Source organism: Anabas testudineus, chromosome 1, assembly GCF_900324465.2.
Source record: "Anabas testudineus chromosome 1, fAnaTes1.2, whole genome shotgun sequence".
Lineage (NCBI taxonomy): Eukaryota > Metazoa > Chordata > Actinopteri > Anabantiformes > Anabantidae > Anabas > Anabas testudineus.
This window is the reverse complement of record NC_046610.1, coordinates 10,096,728-10,116,675: the sequence shown is the minus strand read 5'-3', so window position 1 is coordinate 10,116,675 and position 19,948 is coordinate 10,096,728. Positions and strand designations below refer to the sequence as shown.

General features: G+C 38.2%; 3 protein-coding genes across 3 annotated transcripts; 1 reads left to right on the top strand and 2 right to left on the bottom strand.

Moving 5' to 3' along the window:
• Nucleotides 1-107: 107 nt before the first annotated feature.
• dnajb14 (DnaJ heat shock protein family (Hsp40) member B14) lies at nt 108-7,011 on the bottom strand. The gene is made up of 8 exons (XM_026359624.1): nt 6,836-7,011; nt 4,300-4,474; nt 2,702-2,847; nt 2,351-2,539; nt 1,843-1,928; nt 1,553-1,662; nt 1,126-1,298; nt 108-998 (listed from the first exon to the last, which is right to left on the bottom strand). Exons 1-8 carry the CDS (start codon nt 6,966-6,968, stop codon nt 874-876), a joined length of 1,137 nt encoding a protein of 378 aa, XP_026215409.1. The 5' UTR covers nt 6,969-7,011; the 3' UTR covers nt 108-873.
• A 624-nt stretch (nt 7,012-7,635) lies between these two features.
• Nucleotides 7,636-11,384, bottom strand: LOC113162219 (tetratricopeptide repeat protein 39B-like). Its single transcript, XM_026360252.1, has 16 exons — nt 11,287-11,384; nt 11,068-11,199; nt 10,879-10,955; nt 10,451-10,580; nt 10,264-10,366; nt 10,050-10,115; nt 9,662-9,770; nt 9,493-9,560; nt 9,327-9,386; nt 9,072-9,233; nt 8,886-8,977; nt 8,688-8,808; nt 8,497-8,608; nt 8,304-8,421; nt 8,072-8,188; nt 7,636-7,750 (listed from the first exon to the last, which is right to left on the bottom strand). The coding sequence occupies exons 1-16, from the start codon at nt 11,379-11,381 to the stop codon at nt 7,636-7,638; spliced, it is 1,677 nt and encodes a 558-aa protein (XP_026216037.1). The 5' UTR covers nt 11,382-11,384.
• A 3,881-nt stretch (nt 11,385-15,265) lies between these two features.
• snapc3 (small nuclear RNA activating complex, polypeptide 3) lies at nt 15,266-19,740 on the top strand. The gene is made up of 9 exons (XM_026358914.1): nt 15,266-15,535; nt 15,805-15,888; nt 15,996-16,074; nt 16,216-16,320; nt 16,427-16,576; nt 16,926-17,008; nt 17,319-17,477; nt 19,283-19,390; nt 19,478-19,740. Exons 1-9 carry the CDS (start codon nt 15,303-15,305, stop codon nt 19,623-19,625), a joined length of 1,149 nt encoding a protein of 382 aa, XP_026214699.1. The 5' UTR covers nt 15,266-15,302; the 3' UTR covers nt 19,626-19,740.
• The last annotated feature ends 208 nt before the right edge of the window (nt 19,741-19,948 follow it).

Here is a 19,948-nt window from a genome sequence, read left to right as displayed (position 1 = left end):
ACCAATTAACTTTATGGCAGCATACCATTTGATGTTAATCACAAAACATTTATTTATTTTGTAATTCAGGTCTTTTATATTTGATTTGGAAACACATAGATCCAGTCTATGGTAATAATTTTACTTTATTTAAATCATTAGGCGAGCATTGAAGAAAAAAAAAATTCTTCTAAAGTTAGTTAAATAACTGCATGAACTTCAAACATTCAAAAATGAAAATGTACATCAATTTATGAATAACAGTTTCGATGTCCTTTCATATTTAGTTCAACCAACTTCACTTTTTGAAGTGGACAAGATAAAAATGTTCTGTAGTAGCAAAATCATATTTAACTCCACATGATCCACTGATCTTCATCCATACCTAACATTGAAAACAAACATTTTCTTTTTTAAATTTCCTTCTTTGTTTCTGTGTTCTTCAGGAAATGGATTTGGGTCAAGGACAGAAGCTCCAGGTGAACCTATAAAGTCCAACATCTTATATTTATGTCGAGCAGATGATGCAGAAAGCGTGTTTTTTTTTTTTGCTTGTGCACAATGTCTCTTGAGTTCTCTCTACTTGAAGCACATGGCATTACAATCAAGTATTCTTGTCCTTGTTTCCATGAAAACACAAGTATCAAAAGAACCAATCTGGAGTTTTCTACAGTGTCTGGAGATAGTTTAAGCTGTAACAAGGCGATTCCTGGGGTGTGGCTGGACTGAGGAGGAAGAGAATTTGGCAGAGAGATATCAGGAAAAGGACATTTTAAAACTTTAACAATAGAGCTAAATTATTTCACTTGCTCCTAGCATAAAGACTTCTCTTTTTAAAAAAACATGAACATACACATCTATTCATACACTTTATACAATCTAACTGCACCCAGTTCATCCGCCTCTGAATAGGTTATTTAGTCTATCCAACTCCTTGCAGTTATCCATTGGCATGAGCTCTGCCTTCCTGCGCATTCGGTCGTCCCTGTATACTTTAGCAGCATACAACAGGTCTGTTTCTGGAAGAGACAATCAGACAAAAAACAATGTGGGTAATAAAATAATAGCTCAGGGAGAAACTAAACACCACATACTGTTATTGAATTGTGTAAGCATATTTTGAGGATGCATTTAACAGTTACTCACTTGTCTGTCTCTCTTTCCAACAATTATTTCTGACATTAGATACGTAGTCTTCCTCCACATTCTTCTCAATTTGCTGCAGTGCCGACCCCTTGTACTCAGACTTGAAGTCTCTAGTGACATAGTAGTCGACACGCAGGTTTTCTGTCTGACGTTTTATGGTCTGTCCAGTGGACCTGGAAAAGACATGTTCCATATGCTGAATCTTGACAGTAATTCATACAATCAATAGGCAGATATTTTTTTATTTGTGATTTACTGTGAAGTATTGCAGGTTTTAGTAAAATGTACCTGCACACATGTGAATGTTTCTATTGTGTGACATACAAATTTAATTTATAGCTAGGGGGGTTAAGACTTTCAGGTATAATGAGTAAGGTTAGCGTAAGGGACTAGAGAATGCCTTAAGTCAATGAGTGTGTGCACTTACAGTCTAGAATAGAGACTGTACGGTGGAGGAGACACCATCATCTGGCTCAGTATTGACACTAAAATCAGGACCACGATGGGCATTAGCTGGATAAACATTGAGAAACCGCCCTAGAAACAAACAGTACAATGTCAGTTTTAACAAGACATAATATTTTATGCAATCAACACATATAGCTCAAAGACGCGCATCAATCAAACCATTGCAAATATGTGCAACTAAATATGTTCCATCTAAATATTTCTCTTATAAGAAAATTCAAGATACAGTCACTGATTCTGTCTACATACATCTCCCCGTTCTTCTGTTCTCTCTTGGCGGTAATCCGTATGATGGCTGTAGCTGGTTCTGCCATTGGTGAAGGTTTGTGCACTTGCTGCAAATAGAAATATTATATACTCTCAAGTCCAGAATTCAAAATTTAATGTTCATGAGATCTACAATATAATGGAAATCAGGCCAGGTATGTTGTTAGGGAAAAAACAAATGTTAGTGTTAGTCAACATAAGAAAAGTTGACAAACACCTGTGCTGGCAAAATATTGCACATTACAAGAAGCACTAGAGAAAGAGGTAAAAGATTCCTTTATACACACATACACGTGATGTAGAAACCAATAGTCAAGGTATTCGCTGCAGACTTTAAGATGGACTAAAGATCTGAAATAATTCTCGCTTCTCTTGCTTTTACAGCAAGAGAAGCATTTAAAAAAAGGTCAAGTGGAAAAACAACAAGTGATAACTAAAGTAAACTCATCATCAGTAATGATGGAGTCTGTTTGTGCAAGAGTTCACTTACAGGAGGGGAAACCACCTCCAAAGAACATGTTGAAGAGGTCCTCAGGAGTGATGTCAGCCTCAAAGCCCCTGTGGAAGTCAAAACCTCCTGCCTGTGAGTGACTCGGACTGCTCGGCTCCTCGCCTCCTGTCAGGTCATACTGCCGTCTTTTGTCTGGGTTGCTCAGCACAGCGTATGCATTACCAATCTCTGGAGGAGGTCACAGTTACGACATCAAAGGGTGAGGGAGGAAGGGATTGAGTCAGGGATGAAACATTTATGTCAAGTCAAACAAACTGCAAAAGTTAATAAGAGTCTTCAATATAGTCAAGGGTATACCAGCATCAGATTATAAAGAATGAGTATATTTACTTTTAAAAGCCTCTGTTGCTCCAGGTGCATGATTTTTGTCTGGATGGAACTTGAGCGCTAGTTTCCTGTAGGCTTTCTTAAGCTCATCTTCACCAGCTTCTTTATTGACACCCAGCACTTCATAATAGTCTTTACACCTCTTTATACTAAAAAGGAAAGTAGAAATTAATAATTAAAATGTGTAAAATTCTAACATGATAACTACACATGATAACTGCAGGCCTCTGCTATCCTTGCATTTGACTTTGTTATTATTGTCATGTCCACTTTCCATGTCCCCTTTTGAACCCCAACAGGCAGACAAGTAGATAGTCACTGAAAATGTCATCACTTTCAGCCTTAGTCAGTGTAAGATTCAAGCTCATTGTTCAAACACTGTGTAACACCCAAAGAAAGTAAGTTGTTGCCTTACTAAGCTTTAGATATCACACCAGACAGATTTATATCCTCTAAGGTTTACTCATTTTAAAGCCTCTGTACAATACTAAGTAGTTTATAAAAGCGATGTACATTTTATTTCCAACAATGGACGTGATACAAAGAAAAAATTAATTATTTCTAGACAGTATCACGTCTGTTTTATTGAATTAAATGGTTGTAAATTTATCACAAAATACCCCAAGATAAACAATTCATTTTTAATTATATTTGAGCACAGCCTAATGCTCAAATCAAACCAAGATGTTTAAAAAACACAAAACATTATTTGCAGCTTTACTCATCAGTTTTAGCAGTTTTACATTCAAATGTGATGACATCTCGGGCATTCTGCAGCACTTCCCAAAGGTCTGTTGTGCTGGTTGAGCAGTGTTCCCGAGCATGTCTCTGGAGAGACCAACCTTTATTTCTCGAGACGAGTACAGACTGACGAGTTTCTGGGAAAGGCTTTTTTTTTTGTTGTTTTATTTTTAGCTCAAATTTACACCGAAAATGTATCTATTCTGTTTGACAATATGTTTCTGGAATTATTCCTTTGAAATTAAATTAAACCTCCATAAAAATATACCAATATAATAAAAACATAGTCAGCTACTAAATGCTGATGCGTTGTTACCCGGCTCTAGCATCACTGGATCATCAGTTATAGTACAGTTACAGTACAAATACTGATGAGGTCACAGGAGACCCTTTTAGCATCTGGTCTAACCTTTTCTTAGAAGACCTGATGCAATTTTTAACCCATCAAAGTCTCCTCAAAGGATTTAGTTTAAACACACCTGGGTAATGGATGAGTGCCTACGTTTATTTGCAATACACTGGCAGGACTGTGTAATACCCAGAAGAAAGTGAATCCTAGAAGTGATCAAGTTGCCGTCATCTGACTGGAGGTAGTATTTACTGCCTGCCTGTTGTCCTGCTGTACTCCTAACTTGTGGCCTAAAATTAGAGCATGTAGTGGTTACCTGTTATGTAGTTCACAATGCTAATAGTCTTTCACTCTCTCCCCTCATGAGCAACACACTGAGTTGCTCACTAATAGATATGTGCCTAACACTGTGCAGTGTCCTCCTTCAGCCACTGGTCACTATTTACCAGCAAGGTAGTGGAAAAAGAAATACAGAATTAAAGAGAAAACTAGAGGTTCTTCTAAGTCTCACCTTTGCACACCTTCACCCTGGTCTTTGGTAAAGCCTTTAGAAGAGTCACCTCCTCCAGACTCCTGACGTTCTCTTTGTGGCTGGGCATCAGTGCTTTCTGAGCTTTCTGCTGGTCTTCTACGATACGCACCATTACCTGTGGAGCTCCCATTCTTCGTTAATGCATCCAGCAAAGCTGAAGATGAGAGGAAGAAATTATTACCTTCAGTGGCTTATGTATACAATTTTTACAACAACTTCCTAAAGTGGAAACTGTCACATAGAAAGCTTTAAAACTGCAATAAAAACAAGGAAAAGTAAATAATCTAATTTGATTTTACGTAATATTTGACACTAACTCACTAACACATATTAGCATCTTTGTCATGATAGAAAACACCTCTTTGTGGTCACCCAATGAGCCTTTATTACACACAAAGTTTGATTTTATTACTGCCATGTTATGCTAGACAGAGATAAAATGAGGAAGCATAGAAAATCATGTATCTTCCGTAACATGATGACTGCACAGCAAGATCATGCTAGAGGTTTATCTAATTAAGTGGGATTAGTAACCTTATAATGCTGACGGTAGTTTAAAACCATGCATTTAATTGTCATTTATATAGCCATAACAAATCTCCACAGTAGAATATGCTGCAAAATCAGGTTAAAGACGACTATATCAAAAGGTTCCCAGCACCTTTCGGTTGTCATTTTAACATAGCTGAACTCAGCAGGTAACTAACAGAAACAGCCGCAATGTCAATAATCAACAAAATCACTGTTGCATAAAAACTACTCAAACTCTCTTTAAGAGGACCTCACACAATGACTACTATGATATACACCATCACATAACTGCAGCCAAAGATAAACACTTCACTTTGTGTTGACTATTGAGATAAGTTATAACTTTATTCACATAAAGTATATGTCACAGAGACTTATTTTAGATGTAGTACTTCGTATTTATCCATTTAATGGACTATGGTGAGTGAGTGGTGGAAAAGTACTTGATCATTTCTGCCTTTGAAGTGAAAAAGCTTTTAGTCGTTATAATGATCTAAATTGTTTATTGATGCATTATTCATTATAGTTTTCTTCTAATGAACTTTAAGTGCACATCTATTCTCCTCTGTTCTCGCCAACCAAACCCATAATTCCTTTTGCATCGCTCTATAGGCTTCTTAACATTCAAATATTAAGTCAAGCCTAATATTTACGGTATATTTTAACTATTTCTACTGCTCTGCTTTTCATTCAAGCTACTTACATGCTACAGCGTTGCTTGCATTTATATGTAAATTCACTCTGAGCCAGTTACTAGCAAGCTTGTCAAGATCTCTGCAGGACTGGGGAGACATCTCACGACTGCAGATTCAGAAAGGTATTGATCTTGGCATCAGAGGTGTTTATGTGGTCAGAACTGGAGTTTTGTCTCCTTGATTTAATCTTAAAATTTAAAAGCACTGGAAAGCAATCCATTCAGGTATTCTTATATCTGACTTCATTACAGACCTCTGTCTGCAGGCCTGAGTGATGTATGCAGAGTTTGAGACTACACACAAGCTATCAGAAGACATGCACATGGAAACACGATTCATGACATCATTGGAAACTATCCGCAGTCTAATAAGCACCTAAGTGGGCAAAACAATATTTAAATGTTGTTGATGCGTCTTTAAAGACTGTAACTTTCGTAGAAAACCCACTTTTGACACCTCACACAGCTCAAAGCAGAGTTCATTTAAAAGTGTTAATGCACAACACTGATGCCAGTCTCATCCTGACTCGTTGGCCTCTTTGCTTGTTTCCTCTCAGTCAGTCGTATGTCCTGGATTATCCGACACTTCCAGTCTCTCCTAATTAAAGGATTGGCCTGGACAACATCAACTCCTCGCCCCACATCTCGCCACAGGTTCTGCCTTCACAAACATCACCACGTTACAGATCCACGGCCTTTCTTACTCAACAGCAGCATAAACCACCTAGGCCACAGCCTGTGGCAATAAATGAAAGTAAAATAAAAGATAACGTAACACAAACGAGTCCAATCGTCGCCAAATGTCCGAGATGTTACGACGGAAACTGTCACTGACGATGAGCTGATTGTGGGGGGGGGTTCATGTTTAAGGACGCTAGCTAACGTTAGCTTATGTTCAGTTGGTGTTACTGTGAAACAACACCGTGGTCCAATAACAGCCTTATTCAACTATATGTCCACTTGACTTCGTTTTTTTTAAGCCTCCATTTACTGACAAGTCCAAACGAGAGAGCGAAACGCAGACTAGGTGAGCTAACGTAACGCTAAGGTTAACAGGCCTTTTAACTTAGCTAGCTAACTCTCTCCTCTCTCCTCTCCTCTCTTTAAACCATACTTCTATCTTTACTCAGTCAAAGTACTTTTACAAACCATCAAGTGACCTGTTGTAATCGTAAACTGTGAGTGACGTTAACAAACGTTTTGCTCATTTAAAGCACCTACGGAGGAAAGGCTAAGTTAGCTAACGCTAGCTCCCTCCGGCTAACCCACAGACACCACAGACAGCGTTACCTTTGGCTCTGTCAGTTGGATACAGCTTCTCTGCTTTGCCGAGAAACTTCAGCGCCTTCTCTTTGTCTCCTGCTTGAAGCGCTTTCGTTGCTATATTTATACATTTTTCTGCTTCGTCTCTGTTCCCTTCCATCTTCTCTCCTCTTCCTCCCCCGGCACAGTCAGCTGATCACACACACCACGTGGTCAACAGCTGTGACAGCGGTGTCTGAGCTGCTCACAGCTGGAAGGTGAAGTGGAGCAGAAAGGTCCAGAGGTGGTAATCATCAAAATAATATTACATTTTATTTAGAAGCACCTTATCTGGCAGAAATACACAAGCTGCGTTTATTGACAAGAAGCTTTACAACACACCCATGACAAGTTTTGTAAGGAGTTTAATAGGATTGAGCAAAACAAGCACTACATAAGGCATGGAGTAGTCTCAGATTTCATTTTACATCACTGGAGACTTCAACGAGCAGATGTGGTTTTGATGTCTTTTCTTTAAACCTTTTCATTCACAACACTACAAACACGGGTTTCCATTGTTTTAGTTGTAATACACTGATTACTAAAGCTACTTATAGTTCCTGCTCCTGATGCAATTGTGCATACATTTTGCACATATAAAATAAATCAGAAATATTATTAAAAAGTACTATTTAAAGCCACACATGGTTACACCCCAGAAGTATGCAGGGGGTGCTGACTGATTCCCATCAGGAGTCCAGTCAAGGAGATGAAGGCAATAAGCAGGGTCGAGAGACAATGTCCTGGTTTTAGTCTGTGTTTGTTTGAATTTCCTGTCACTGAGTCTTTCAAGCTGGCGTACGTGAAGGGGGAACTTTGGCTGCAAAAGATCCCATGGTGTTGAGAGCTGCATGGATGCGGAAGTGTAGCCTCGACTCCATGTTGTAATCCCTGTAGTTCATCCTATATGATAATACACAACATAACTTATTAGCTCTCTGTGTAATATGTGAGCTAGCTGGTAGCTGCTTTTAATTGTGGGTTCATTTGGTTCCATATTAACACATTTCCTCCTTTTAGTGGTTCATAAAGTAGAGCCAAAACATCCAGCATTTGCAATAAGTTAACTTTATATTTTAAAGTTAACTTTATATTTCATGTGATTGTCCCTCAATCCTGTAACCAAATTTCAGTTTGTTATATATCTAGGTGCCACCTTTTTCTAATACTGTATACACGTAGAAAAATGGGACCCAGTATTACAGATGGGCTGAAAACACTTACTTAGCATTTTCCAGCAATGCAATGGCTGCGTTGATGTCACCTTTCTGCTTGTGCAACAGTCCCAGCTCATACATGGTGTATGGCACCAGATAGTTGTCATGCTTGATGTCATTTTCACTGCAAAACAAAAGAAAATCACATCTGTTTAATATTTCAGACCTATGATTTGATTTGTTCAGTAGACCTCCACTGCAGTGCTGTGATTGTTGCAGTGACATTAGGATGACTTCACCTGGAAATGACACGATTGAAGCAAAGTTCAGCCTCAGCTTGACGGCCCATCTGTCTTAAACACAAGCCCTTCAGCAGCTGGACAACACAGTGGTCATCACCGTGGTACTCAGATGGGTCTACACATTAAACAAAATACTTGTTAGTTTCACTTTACTAAGTCTTTACTGATTCCGTTCTGCCGTTCCACTCACTTGGATCATCTCTGAGCTGCTCCTCAGCTTTTTCCAAGGTGGCCAAGATGCTTTTAGTCAGTTCAGGTCTTTTGCCAACTACATTGAAGCCATTCCACACATACATCATTTCCTGTGACAAGTTTATAATTTAAAATATGAGTACTTTCTTGATCAACAGTTTAAATATAGGAGTGTGCACAAGTCCTCACCAAAGCAGGGACGACTAATTTCACAGGGTTGGACAAGGAGTATCGTTGTGCTTTCTTTGCGGCAAACTTCTCAGTTGGTATCGACTTCCCAGCCATTCTCAATCTGAGACCATCCACCTGCCTACAGACCACATGCTCCACAGTTAGTCTATTAATAAATATAACAATAACAGAACATTAATATAAGAATTGTTGTACCTGAATAATTCCACCACATTTTCTCCCAGTTTAGCCACCTCTTCCTCTGGCAGCATGCTCAATATGGCAGCTTTCTGGAAAACATAGATGGCCTGCAAAGGAAAATAAACTTTTTAAAACTTTTTACTAGTGGAAAAAAATGAAATTTTCATCATCCAATAGAAATAGTTACATTAGTGAATATACCTGGGACCACTTGCTTTCTTTGGAGAGCAGATCAGCATATCTGTAAGCCTCCCTCCAATTTTGTTCGAAGGAGTAAGTCCACATCAGCTCCCAGTAACACAGGTGGTGAATCTGACGCCACTCTTCCTGCGCTGCAATACATGCTAGGAACCTTTCCTGGGCCTGTAGACACATTCAGACTCATGGGCATAAGCCTCTGTTGCATTCGAGAAAACAGGACATGCAGGCTCTGATGGGAAGATCCCTGGTACTTACAAATTTGAAGTTCCCTTTGAGCAAAGCAATTCTTGCAGTGTAGAACAGAATCAGGGCGCCCTAATTTAAATATACATTCAATAAAAATAATGCAAATTACTTGACAATAAAGAAAAAAATAATAGTAGTAGTAGTATTTGCCAAAGGTCAGAATCAGCATGTTTACATTAGGAAACTTTTCAATGTATGGTTCAAGCAGAGCTTCAGCCTCACTAAGGTTTGCCTCTCCAGTACCTGAGGAAAGAATGAATAATTTTAGATGTATGGTTCACAAAAACATGAAAGAGTGTTATATCAAATTAAAAAACAAATTAGATTTGTCAAACTTGGCTCACCAAGTATCACTGTGATGTAGAGATGAAACATCAGCAGAGTCAGGGTGCTGAGGATCGAGCGCAAACTGTTGCTAGCAGCTCCATCTCTCAACTCTGACAAACCCATCTCCTGTCAGATAATTAGTAATTAATAATTTACTCTAGCACTAAATCGTGCCCACTTACAAATTGTTTGTTGAACTGTAGACCCATGGACGTGTAAATAGCATTTCTTTCCAATTACTTTGTGCAAATTAACACTTCTTGATTCTACTGTAAGGTTTTTGACTCTTTCTATCCCTTTTATGCAATGAATGGTTCAGGAGGTGCTTGTTGTGAAAATCAGTTCAAATTGTTTCAGTGTTTTTCAAAAATCAAGTAAAACTTGATCTGACTTAATGTCACCTACCCTGTCTCCTGAGAAACCCAAAAACTCCATTAGTCTCAGGACTCTGGATGGGAGCAGAGAAAGAACCTGATAAAAATAAATAAATGAATAAAAATCACTCTACAAATGAACAGTACTTGAAAAAGTGTGCATTACTTCATTACTTATGTTCCTTAAACAATCCACTTACAAGTTACTTAGCCTTAAAATTGTGAATGCTCTTCATAGCTCTCACCAGGTTAAATGTCCCAATGCCCATGTTGACACCGCCCCTAAAATGTATGTGTAAACTCTGGTTTTCCATGTTTCTTGTGGCATTTGCCATGGCCTGACAATCCCTGTTTGAAGAGACAGAGTTTTTAAATGAATACGTCTTAATTTCTGTTAAAGAATCATTCCCCTATAGCAGAAAAGCATCTTACTTGTAAATCAAATAACTATTTCGGATTCTCATCCCTCCTTTGATGAAGCTGATTATGCTCTCATCCAGAAATGTGAGCACAGCTTTCTGCAAGAGAACCTCAGCATAGCACAGCTCTGCATGCATCTGCTCTGTTAACACCCGGCATCACATGTTTGAACAAAACAAAGGAACAAGCAACGGAGACATTAGTGAAATATCAGTCACACTAAATGATTAGAAAATAGGCAGAGTCTCCATCAAAGACAATTAATCTGGAACAAATTGTATTTGTTGTGTTGTCAACAAACAAAAAAACTGAACGTTTACATTGTGTTTGTGCAAAAATGACTATACAAACTCTATATGCTCCCTTTTGTTGATCCCCTTGGGGAAAAATAGTTTGATGTTCACCATCGTAGGTATGTCAATTTACTGCAGCTCATTTACCTTCTGTCAGATTGTCAGCTGGTTGTCTATACCACAGGTTTGTCAGAGTCTCCACTATTCCAGTTTTCTTCCTAAATCTAAGTTAGGGAACACAGTACAGCATATTGTCACAATAACATTTTTTTCAGAAGAATAAGAGGTTGTCCAAAGAATTGTGAAGTATCCAGACACTGAACTATTTCGCCACACCTCTGGCACGTCTCCTGAGATTCTTTCAGCGACGTCATGGCAGCATCAATGTCCTTTGGTTCAAAAGTCATTCCTGCCTGCATCACCAAGATGCTGCTGTAGCCCACGGCATGGTACATGCTCTGACTCTTCCTGAGAAGGAAAACGCTATGATTTCTTTTTGCCATTTAAAAGTAAATGCATAGTCCAAGTGGGTAAAGTAAGAGCTCTTGTGTTTACCAGGGTGTTAAGAAAGCCAACGCATCAGTGAACCTGTTGTTCAGAAAAAGATTGAGGGCGACGGAGCATTGCTTCAGTGCAGTCTCCAAATCCATTTTAGGTGATCTGCATTAAAGATTGGCAGATTTAATATTACACATGCATGCATTGTGCATAAATCTGACATCAGGTCATGTATAAGTGTTTGGGTGTACATACATATTAAAGCCAAAAAGCCTAGTCACAAATCCCTCTCCAAACCTTCATGACTAATCGTAAGGGATAGATGTTAAAATGTACAGCATGCTGGTGGATAGAGTGTGTGAAGCAACTGGACTGACTGAGAGAAAGTATAAAGATTATGGCATCAGTACAACACAGCACCTCTACTGGCCTCTAGTGTGCGTAAGGGACACTACGGTTTCTCATTTCTGAGGATGTTGCTGCAAGATTCTCCAAGTGCATGTACGCCTGATTGTTATAAGCAATATGTGTATTTTTAATTAGTCACTTACAATCCATCCTCAGTGGGACAATTCAGGACCACCTAAAGGAAAAACAAACTTCATGTGAATTTTATCTGAAACCAGACCTTTTAAATGTGTTTTTATTATTTATAAATCGGGTGCCCTGCTCCTCGAGAGCCACTTGTTTGCCAACTATTCCTTCTCTACCTACTGTTGATTACCTGGATCAGGTGTGTTTAGTCAATCAAAAACAGGAGGAAAGGATGGTTGGAAAACGAGCAGGACACTAGCTCTCGAGGACCAGGATCAGCCACCATTGCCTTAAACCATAATGAATATAAATAGATCCATGTTTTCCAGAAGAGGTTTGACTTTGTGTGTTTCTTCTCAGCTGAGTGCCATTTGCCATTTGACTGTGAGATCTGGTCTTTTAGTTTAGCTATTTGCACTTGATATACATCAGTGTACACGTTTTCAGTGGCACCTGTAAAGTCTAATGCAATCCGGTGCAGCAGCTCTGCTTCCACTTTCACAAGTTAATAAAATATGATCCACAAGGTTATGTTGTGCACCATATTAGGAAGTGTCCCCAGTGTTTTGGACTCTCATTTATGCAGATATACAAACAGTAGAAACACATCTACCTATAATGCACTCATTCAAGTTTTACTTTGCTTTGTGTTCTTATAATAGAGTTAAAAGAGCTTTCATAGTATCATATCCTCTGTCTGTACACACTTCTCCTGGATGCTCCCTGGTGCTGTTCCAAGAAGTGCAGTCTCACTGATAAAACCATGGCATTGCAATATCCCGCTTTGGCAAATATGTGTTGATAAGCCTGCATTTATCCCATTGGTTTTGCATTCGTTTCATAAAAAAAGGACAGAAAGGACATCTTGATTTTCCACTTTCATGCCCATGAGGAACTAATTATTTAGAGTCACCATTAAGTTCTGGAGCCCTTAAAATATGATTCCCCGAACATGTGCAGTTGTATTTTCCATTTCCAGATTAAGTTGCTATTTTTGTTTCCTTATTTGCCCACCTTGTTCTACAAAGCATGCTTCTTTTTCAGCATTTTTCTTGCAAGAGTAGCAGCCTTTTCATGCACAATAAACTTGACAGTTAAACCCAACCTTAGGGCAGACACAAGTTTCAGTCAGCAAGTTTGTCCAATCAACCAGTTCCACATTTTACTGCACTGAGGACAAAACTGAACATTTTCTTTATATGTGACTATTGACTAAAGCCCTAAGAAAAGAAGTACAGCAGCTTGGAAAAGTGTTAAATCACTTTTAGCCAGTTAATGCTGAGGTCAACAAAGAATCTGTTTTCCTTCCTGCCACAATAAAGCACAAATTTACCTTCTGCCAAGGTGCGTGGATAAAGAAAAAACAACTGAAAAGGTAAAAAATCTGGGACACACAGAAAAACCTTTTTAGATCTTTCTGCCACAACAGATTTGTTTACCAATCTATGAATATAATAAAAAATACTTTTAATATATCAGAAAAAAAGATCATAAGTATTATTTCAATCTAGCACAGCATATGGGAATATTAATAGAATAGAACATTATGTCCTGTATCAGATTTGCAGCACAATTAAAACCACATTACCTTTTAAAATAAACTTAGAAGTGTAGGTAGCTGTAGGCATCGATAACTGAGGCATTTGGAACAAGGTTGAATCACGGTGATGGTACACCTGTAGAGAAGTGGCAATGAAACACATGGCCTACCTGTTGTAGTGAATTATATTTTGGCTCCATTTGATGTTGAAATATAGCAAGTATAGCAAGTTTATATGTAGGGGAATTATAAGCAGGAATTCTTGCTGTTAAAGACCGCCTTAGTGCTACTCTTCACTCTTCAGACAAAATATTTATAAGATTAAAAACTGGGAGGGACCTAGATTTGTAAGATCAGCCCACAAATTTGTCTCTTCCCATTACAGACCATCCCTTCTCATAAAACTGCATTTTTATTCTTCTCTCAGGCATTCATCTCCTCCAATTAGCATATTGAAGAATATATATTACACACACATTCTAGATGAAATATCTTGCATAAAATGGAAATGTGCAAGTAAATTATAAGTTCCTAAAGCAGCTATCAAGTACAATATTTAAGTGTATGTTCTTCCAAGCCCTAAGTTACAAGAAGAGAAGGGGAGTGGAAGAAAACAAAATCAGCATCACAAATGACCATAAGGTCATCTAAGGGCATCATCCCTCCAGTCGCTATTGAATCAAATTCAACTAACAGGCTGTTTCACATAGAAAGGTCTGTATGCATGTGATGTCTCTGCATAATCATTTCTTTCTGGTGGTTTTTATCGTAACTCCTATTGCACCAAATTTGACTCTTCTAAACTTCTTTCTGCATGTTTCACGCGTTGTCACAAAAAGGATTTTAACAGTGTTGCGGAAGCTACTTTGAAAGCATAACCATGCAAAGCTATGATTCATACTAGACGAAGTTCAGCTACAGCAAAGTTAACCATGGGGAGAAATCTAGTCGGGTTACCAAAAGCTACTTAGAAAAAGTAGGTTAAATTATGCTGTATAAAATGACATGTACACAATGTACATGTGCTGCAAAATTATATCAAAATATAATACAGAAGGTCCAATTCCAGCCAATAAATGACAAATAAAATATCCCACTGTGAATGGGAAAGTGCAGGAACATCAGCTTTGGGTTCGTACATGTCTGTCAGTCAGACAGCTTTCTTTCAAAAACAGTTCAAGTAGGGACACTGCAACATGCAGTGTCACCAAGTCTTACATTGACACTCTTGGGTTTATTTCAGGACAGTAGCTGGTACTAAATCATGTCCATTTGAAATTAGAACTGATTACAATCTAAACAAAAATTGATTATGTGCAGGTCTGGTCCACAGCTACAGGAAGCGCCTGGTTAAGGTTATTGCTGCCAAGGGGGTTCAAGCTGTTATGAATTCTGCAAGGGTTCAAATACTTTTACCACTAGCAATAGGAGGTTGTTCTTAATAAAAACATAAAAAGATCAGATTTTTTGTGGCAGTATATTAAGCACAATATATCTGTTAACTTCAGATTCAGACAAATAAATGCAGAAAATCCTAAAATTTCCAAAAAGATCACATACTTTTTCTTGCCACTGTATATTTTCAAACTTAAACTGAATATTTCAATGTGGACAGAATTAAGTGGTTTATGTTATTATTTAATATGATGTGCACTCATACTTATAACATTGATATACATCTGAGCATATTGTAAGATGTGTTTATACATAAAGTAAATTAGATTTTAATTTACTTACATCACTTTTTAATTACTTTTTCTGTCTGCTTTTAGGATTACCAATGATTTTTATTAATACAATTAGAAAGATAATGTGGATTCTGTGGTTTTATGATTATGTAGGCCATCTGTATTCAATTTCTCGATTTATTAACAACAAAATAAAGTGTTTAGTGAAATTATAAAGTGACGTTGACCAGGCGATGTTGTCATACGTAGTACGCTGACGTTTCGATGACGCGCGTTACCCATGATGCTCCGCGCGTAGCTTTTAGGAAAACATGGCGGCGTCCGGACAGTCGACAGATCCCAACACAAACATCCCAGATTATGAATACATCGACGTTAACACCAAGCCGTTTCACATCGCGTCGTTCAGAAACGAGTGGCTGAGCAGACTGAAGCCGAGCGACATTTCCTACCAGCAGGAAGACGAGGACGCGTTTGACGCTAACTTTGCTAAAGAGATGGGGCTCGGTCCGGAGATCATGTCTCAACTCAAGTCCGTCTGCAGGTAACAAGAACCTGTCTGGAGCACAGTTAACCAGCTGGTAGCAAGTAAAGCTGCATAAATAATAATAAATAACCATCATAAAGCAGGAATCTGTAGAAATAATCTAACAAAAACAAGTGATGTTGCTACTTCACTTCACTGTGAATTGGTATGCACACTAACTTTAATCTGTGCACTATATTTTGATTGCAGTCTGTTGAATGCTTTATTTACCCAGTTTTACATGTACTGTGTATTATAAATACTTTTTATTCTATTATATTCTTTAGTGTTGATTCACTTCGTTGCCATCCTGAGGATCAGCAGCCAGACCCAGAGGTGGTACCACCAAACTCCACACTGAAAACATTAGTGTATGTGTCTATTTCTAATGTTGTCCTTTACATTACGTATTATTTTTGAACAACCCACAGCATGTAAACAAACCAAAAAGTGATGTTCTGTGATTTGCTTTTAAAAGAGAAAGGAAAAAAAGACAGGATTACAAAGCTTCTCTGAAAATCACCAAGAACAGACACGACCTGTACGCAGACGAGCTGGTGAGTCCACTGCAGCATCACGGACATGTTGTCAGTCGATAAGATCACAAGTTGGAATAAATGGAAATGAATGTGGTTATTTTTAACCCACCAGGACACATCACATTGATATATTTCAATTTTTTCTTTGTAATTTTTCAGGAGCGTTTAACTGTTGGTAGGAAACCAAGTGCAGTGGCTGACATGATCCCTGAAGGAGAAATCATTCTGACCATCAACGTCTACTACCCAGCCACTTATGAGAAAGTAAGCATTTTATTTTCCCAGTGTGCAAAAAGAATATTTTTCATTAATCGGATTTATGATCTATGTGTGAGAAAATGAATGAGTGACAGGTTTGTTTTCTCCTCAGTTTTGCTACGTCCGACCCCACATGACTCTGCTGATGACAGGCTCCCACACCTTGGCGGAGCTCAGGGATGGCATCTGTTGCGTCAGCGACTTGCAAGTGTGCGGAGAGTTCAGCAACACACCGGACATAGCTCCAGACTTTATCAGCAAAGTAGGCACACGTCCTGTACATTTGTATTTGCAGAGTGTATTTAAAGACCGGGTAACGTAAAACTGCTGATGTGGTTCGAAACATGTTAAACATGTTAAAAAGTTACTGTTTTAAAAACATTTAAGTACATAAGTAATTTTTTTTGTATGTCTGGAATAACAGCAGGACAAAGAGGACTGCTGGCATTTTCAGACAGTAGTGATCACAGCTAAAACAACTTCACAAGAGAGTTTTATGACGGTTGACGAAATCATGTTACGTTAATTACCTGCTTTGATTCTGTCAATATGTGAGCAGGAAACCAATCACAAACACCTTGAGGTAATATTTGTTTGTGCTCTGTTTGCAGGATCATTACAAGTCATCCTTCTTTTTCTTTGAAGGAGTTTTCTACAACGACATGCGATTCCCAGAGTGTCGGGACATCAGCATGTAGGTTTTTCCTCCCAATAATCAGCTAATATCTTACAAATCCCCCTTTCCCTGTCTGTCTAGTTGTAACAGCCAGTGAAAAACATTTTGAAAACAGTTTAACATGAAGCTATCACAGACTGTAGATTGATTCCAAGTGTAATACAACTTTTCTTTTGTGTGAGTTTTTCTGTACTTCATTCACAAAGGCTTCAAGTATTATATGCTCTCTATTATGGCAATTTGTGATATTGGTCCACATTATGTAAATAGAAGTGTTATGGCTTCAACATGACATTTTGTGACCTACTTTGTGAAATCTCTAACACAGAACCACCGTTGAATGGGCAAAGTCCCGAAACTTCCCACCCTACAGCCAGGCAAAGATGGAGGAAACACGGTTCACAGATCTAAAAGTAAAAGTGGGCTTCCCGTACCTCTACTGTCATCAGGGAGACTGTGAACATCTTGTCATCATCACAGATGTCAGGTCCGTGCTGACTTAACTTCTTAAACTCGACAAAACTGTATACTGAATGTTTTTCACAGTTTAGTCAGTGATAGTACCATACCTATACTTAGGGGCCAAGGTTGTGTATGTTGACCTGATAGTTGTGGAGCTGCTGTGTTCAGCCCCCCCCCCATTTAAAGGTGTAACGTGTGAGTTCCACTTTTCCAAAAAAGAAATATTAGATCTGTATCTGTGTTATCTGTAGGTATTTACCAAAACAAACAACAAAATAATTACATGACTTTTCTTTCCCGTTCCTCGCTATTCCTAACCACAGCCAGTATATGAAAGTAAGCTAAATTTGTTGACTTGACCTTTAAATTCTTTATGGCGAGCAACTGTGAGAAAACAGCACTGGAAAAAAAATGTAAAGATAGGGACTGTAGATGAGAAACAATGAGATTCCCTAAACAATGGACGCAAAACAGGATGCAATAACAAGAAACCGGTGAAGTAAGCAATTGAAAATTCTACGAGTTCATTCAGGGGTATAAGGATCCTTAAAATGGAGATGTGATAAGTGCGGATCGAGCCTTCAGCTTTCATAGATCAGAACTTATAGACAGCAGGATGCAAACAGCTGTCTGCAGATATTATGTTTCACTAACTGCAGCAGAAATAGATTTAAAATCGTAAAACAGCATGAGGGCGTCCCTGAGTGATGACAAAAACTTTTGCTGAGCGAGAGCCAAAGCTATAATACACAAATTCTGTGTCTTTGTAACTCAGTAATAGATGTTTCACGTGTAATGTTAAATATTTGGAATATTGCATCAATTTTAAATATCAATTTACCTCACCATTGATATGGTACCAGTATTTATATTGATCCATTCATATATTTAATTACATAAAACAATTATGCATTAATATGCAGGACAGATACCACTAGGGAGATATTTTAATATTGTTTTATTTTATAACATTTTATCAATTTATATATTGGTAATGTAAAAGAAGGAAGTCCAGAAATAGTAACATATTAAAGTGGACACACAGAGCATGACATAACTTGTTCAGTAGTTTACATGTGATGTGTCACATGGGACATGACAAGAACGAATTTCTACATTGATTGACTCCACATTTATAGATGTACAGTAACTGGCAACTATTATTTGTTTACTCGTCACCTTGAGGTCACACTTTTGTTTTACCGTGTTTGTGTTTAACAGTCTATAACGTTTTTCTGATTATTCATATTAATCAATTACCAAAGCAGTTGCTTTTCTGCTAATATATTCATAGTTTTTTTCTTGTTCTCCGGTTCATGAACTTCACTTCCGTCAGGAACGAACACATATTCTTCATCAAAATACCCGTGCAGGGCTCCAGGGTCATTTGTGCTTGTCGCAACTAATCGTCAATTACTCGCTTGTTTTGAGTTTCCGTACAAGCACTCGACTCACCATCAAAGCCTGGATCCCACTGGGTACCTTTTAATAAACTTCACAGTTATGTACTGTGGTGTGATTTTCATCAGCATTCGCTTGCAACATGAAACTTTGTGAATATATGTATTATTACAGCAACCTTTTGAAATAAAACCCCTTGTCTGACAGGATTTGACTGATGTCACAAGACTCCATAGATAATTTAACCTCATCACAGTAACACATGGGGCGTAATTGTCTTTGAGCAGATTTATTGTTGGCGTGAGCAGGGTAACCTCACATGCAAGCAGCTGTTACAATCACAAATGTGAGACTAATTTGTGTTTTCACCACTCACCGTGTTTGAGAAAAGGGCTCCAGGCTTATTTCTTCTCTTTTTACTCATCGCAGACTGGTCCATAAGAACGACTGCATGGACAAGAACCTGTATCCTCTTCTCACGCACAAGCACAGGATTGTCACGCAGAAGTGTGCAGTTTGCCACCTCTTCATTGGCAGGTGCGTACAGAAACAACCTGGCATTACATGAACTTTGGCTTTTTTAATAATCAGAGTAAACACGTGTTGAATTCCTGACCCTTGCAGATGGTTTACTACCAACGACCAGTTTGCTCCGAGTGACCCGTGTCTGTTTTGTGACAAGTGTTTCCGGATGCTGCACTACGACGCAGCTGGTAACAAGCTAGGAGATTTCCTGGCCTACCCCTACGTGGACCGTGGCGCCTTCAACTAAGGCCCCTCTTCAGTGGATTGCACACCAATTTTAATTTAATGCTGTATAATACAGTTAAATGTCTTTATATTTCAGAAAGAAATGTCTTCATGTTTGAGTAATGTTTATTTTTGTTAAAACAAGCTTTCTACATTTGCACAGTATTTTCTTTGTTTAAAATAAACCGTGACATTTACTAAAAAACTGATTTTTACTGAAGCAAATATCAGAGACAGATAAACAGTTCCAGTACATTACAGTTTAGATTTGACTAATTTGAGGAAAAGAGAAAAACAAATTATCATTGAACATTTAATATCTCACATTTGATCTCAAATAGATTT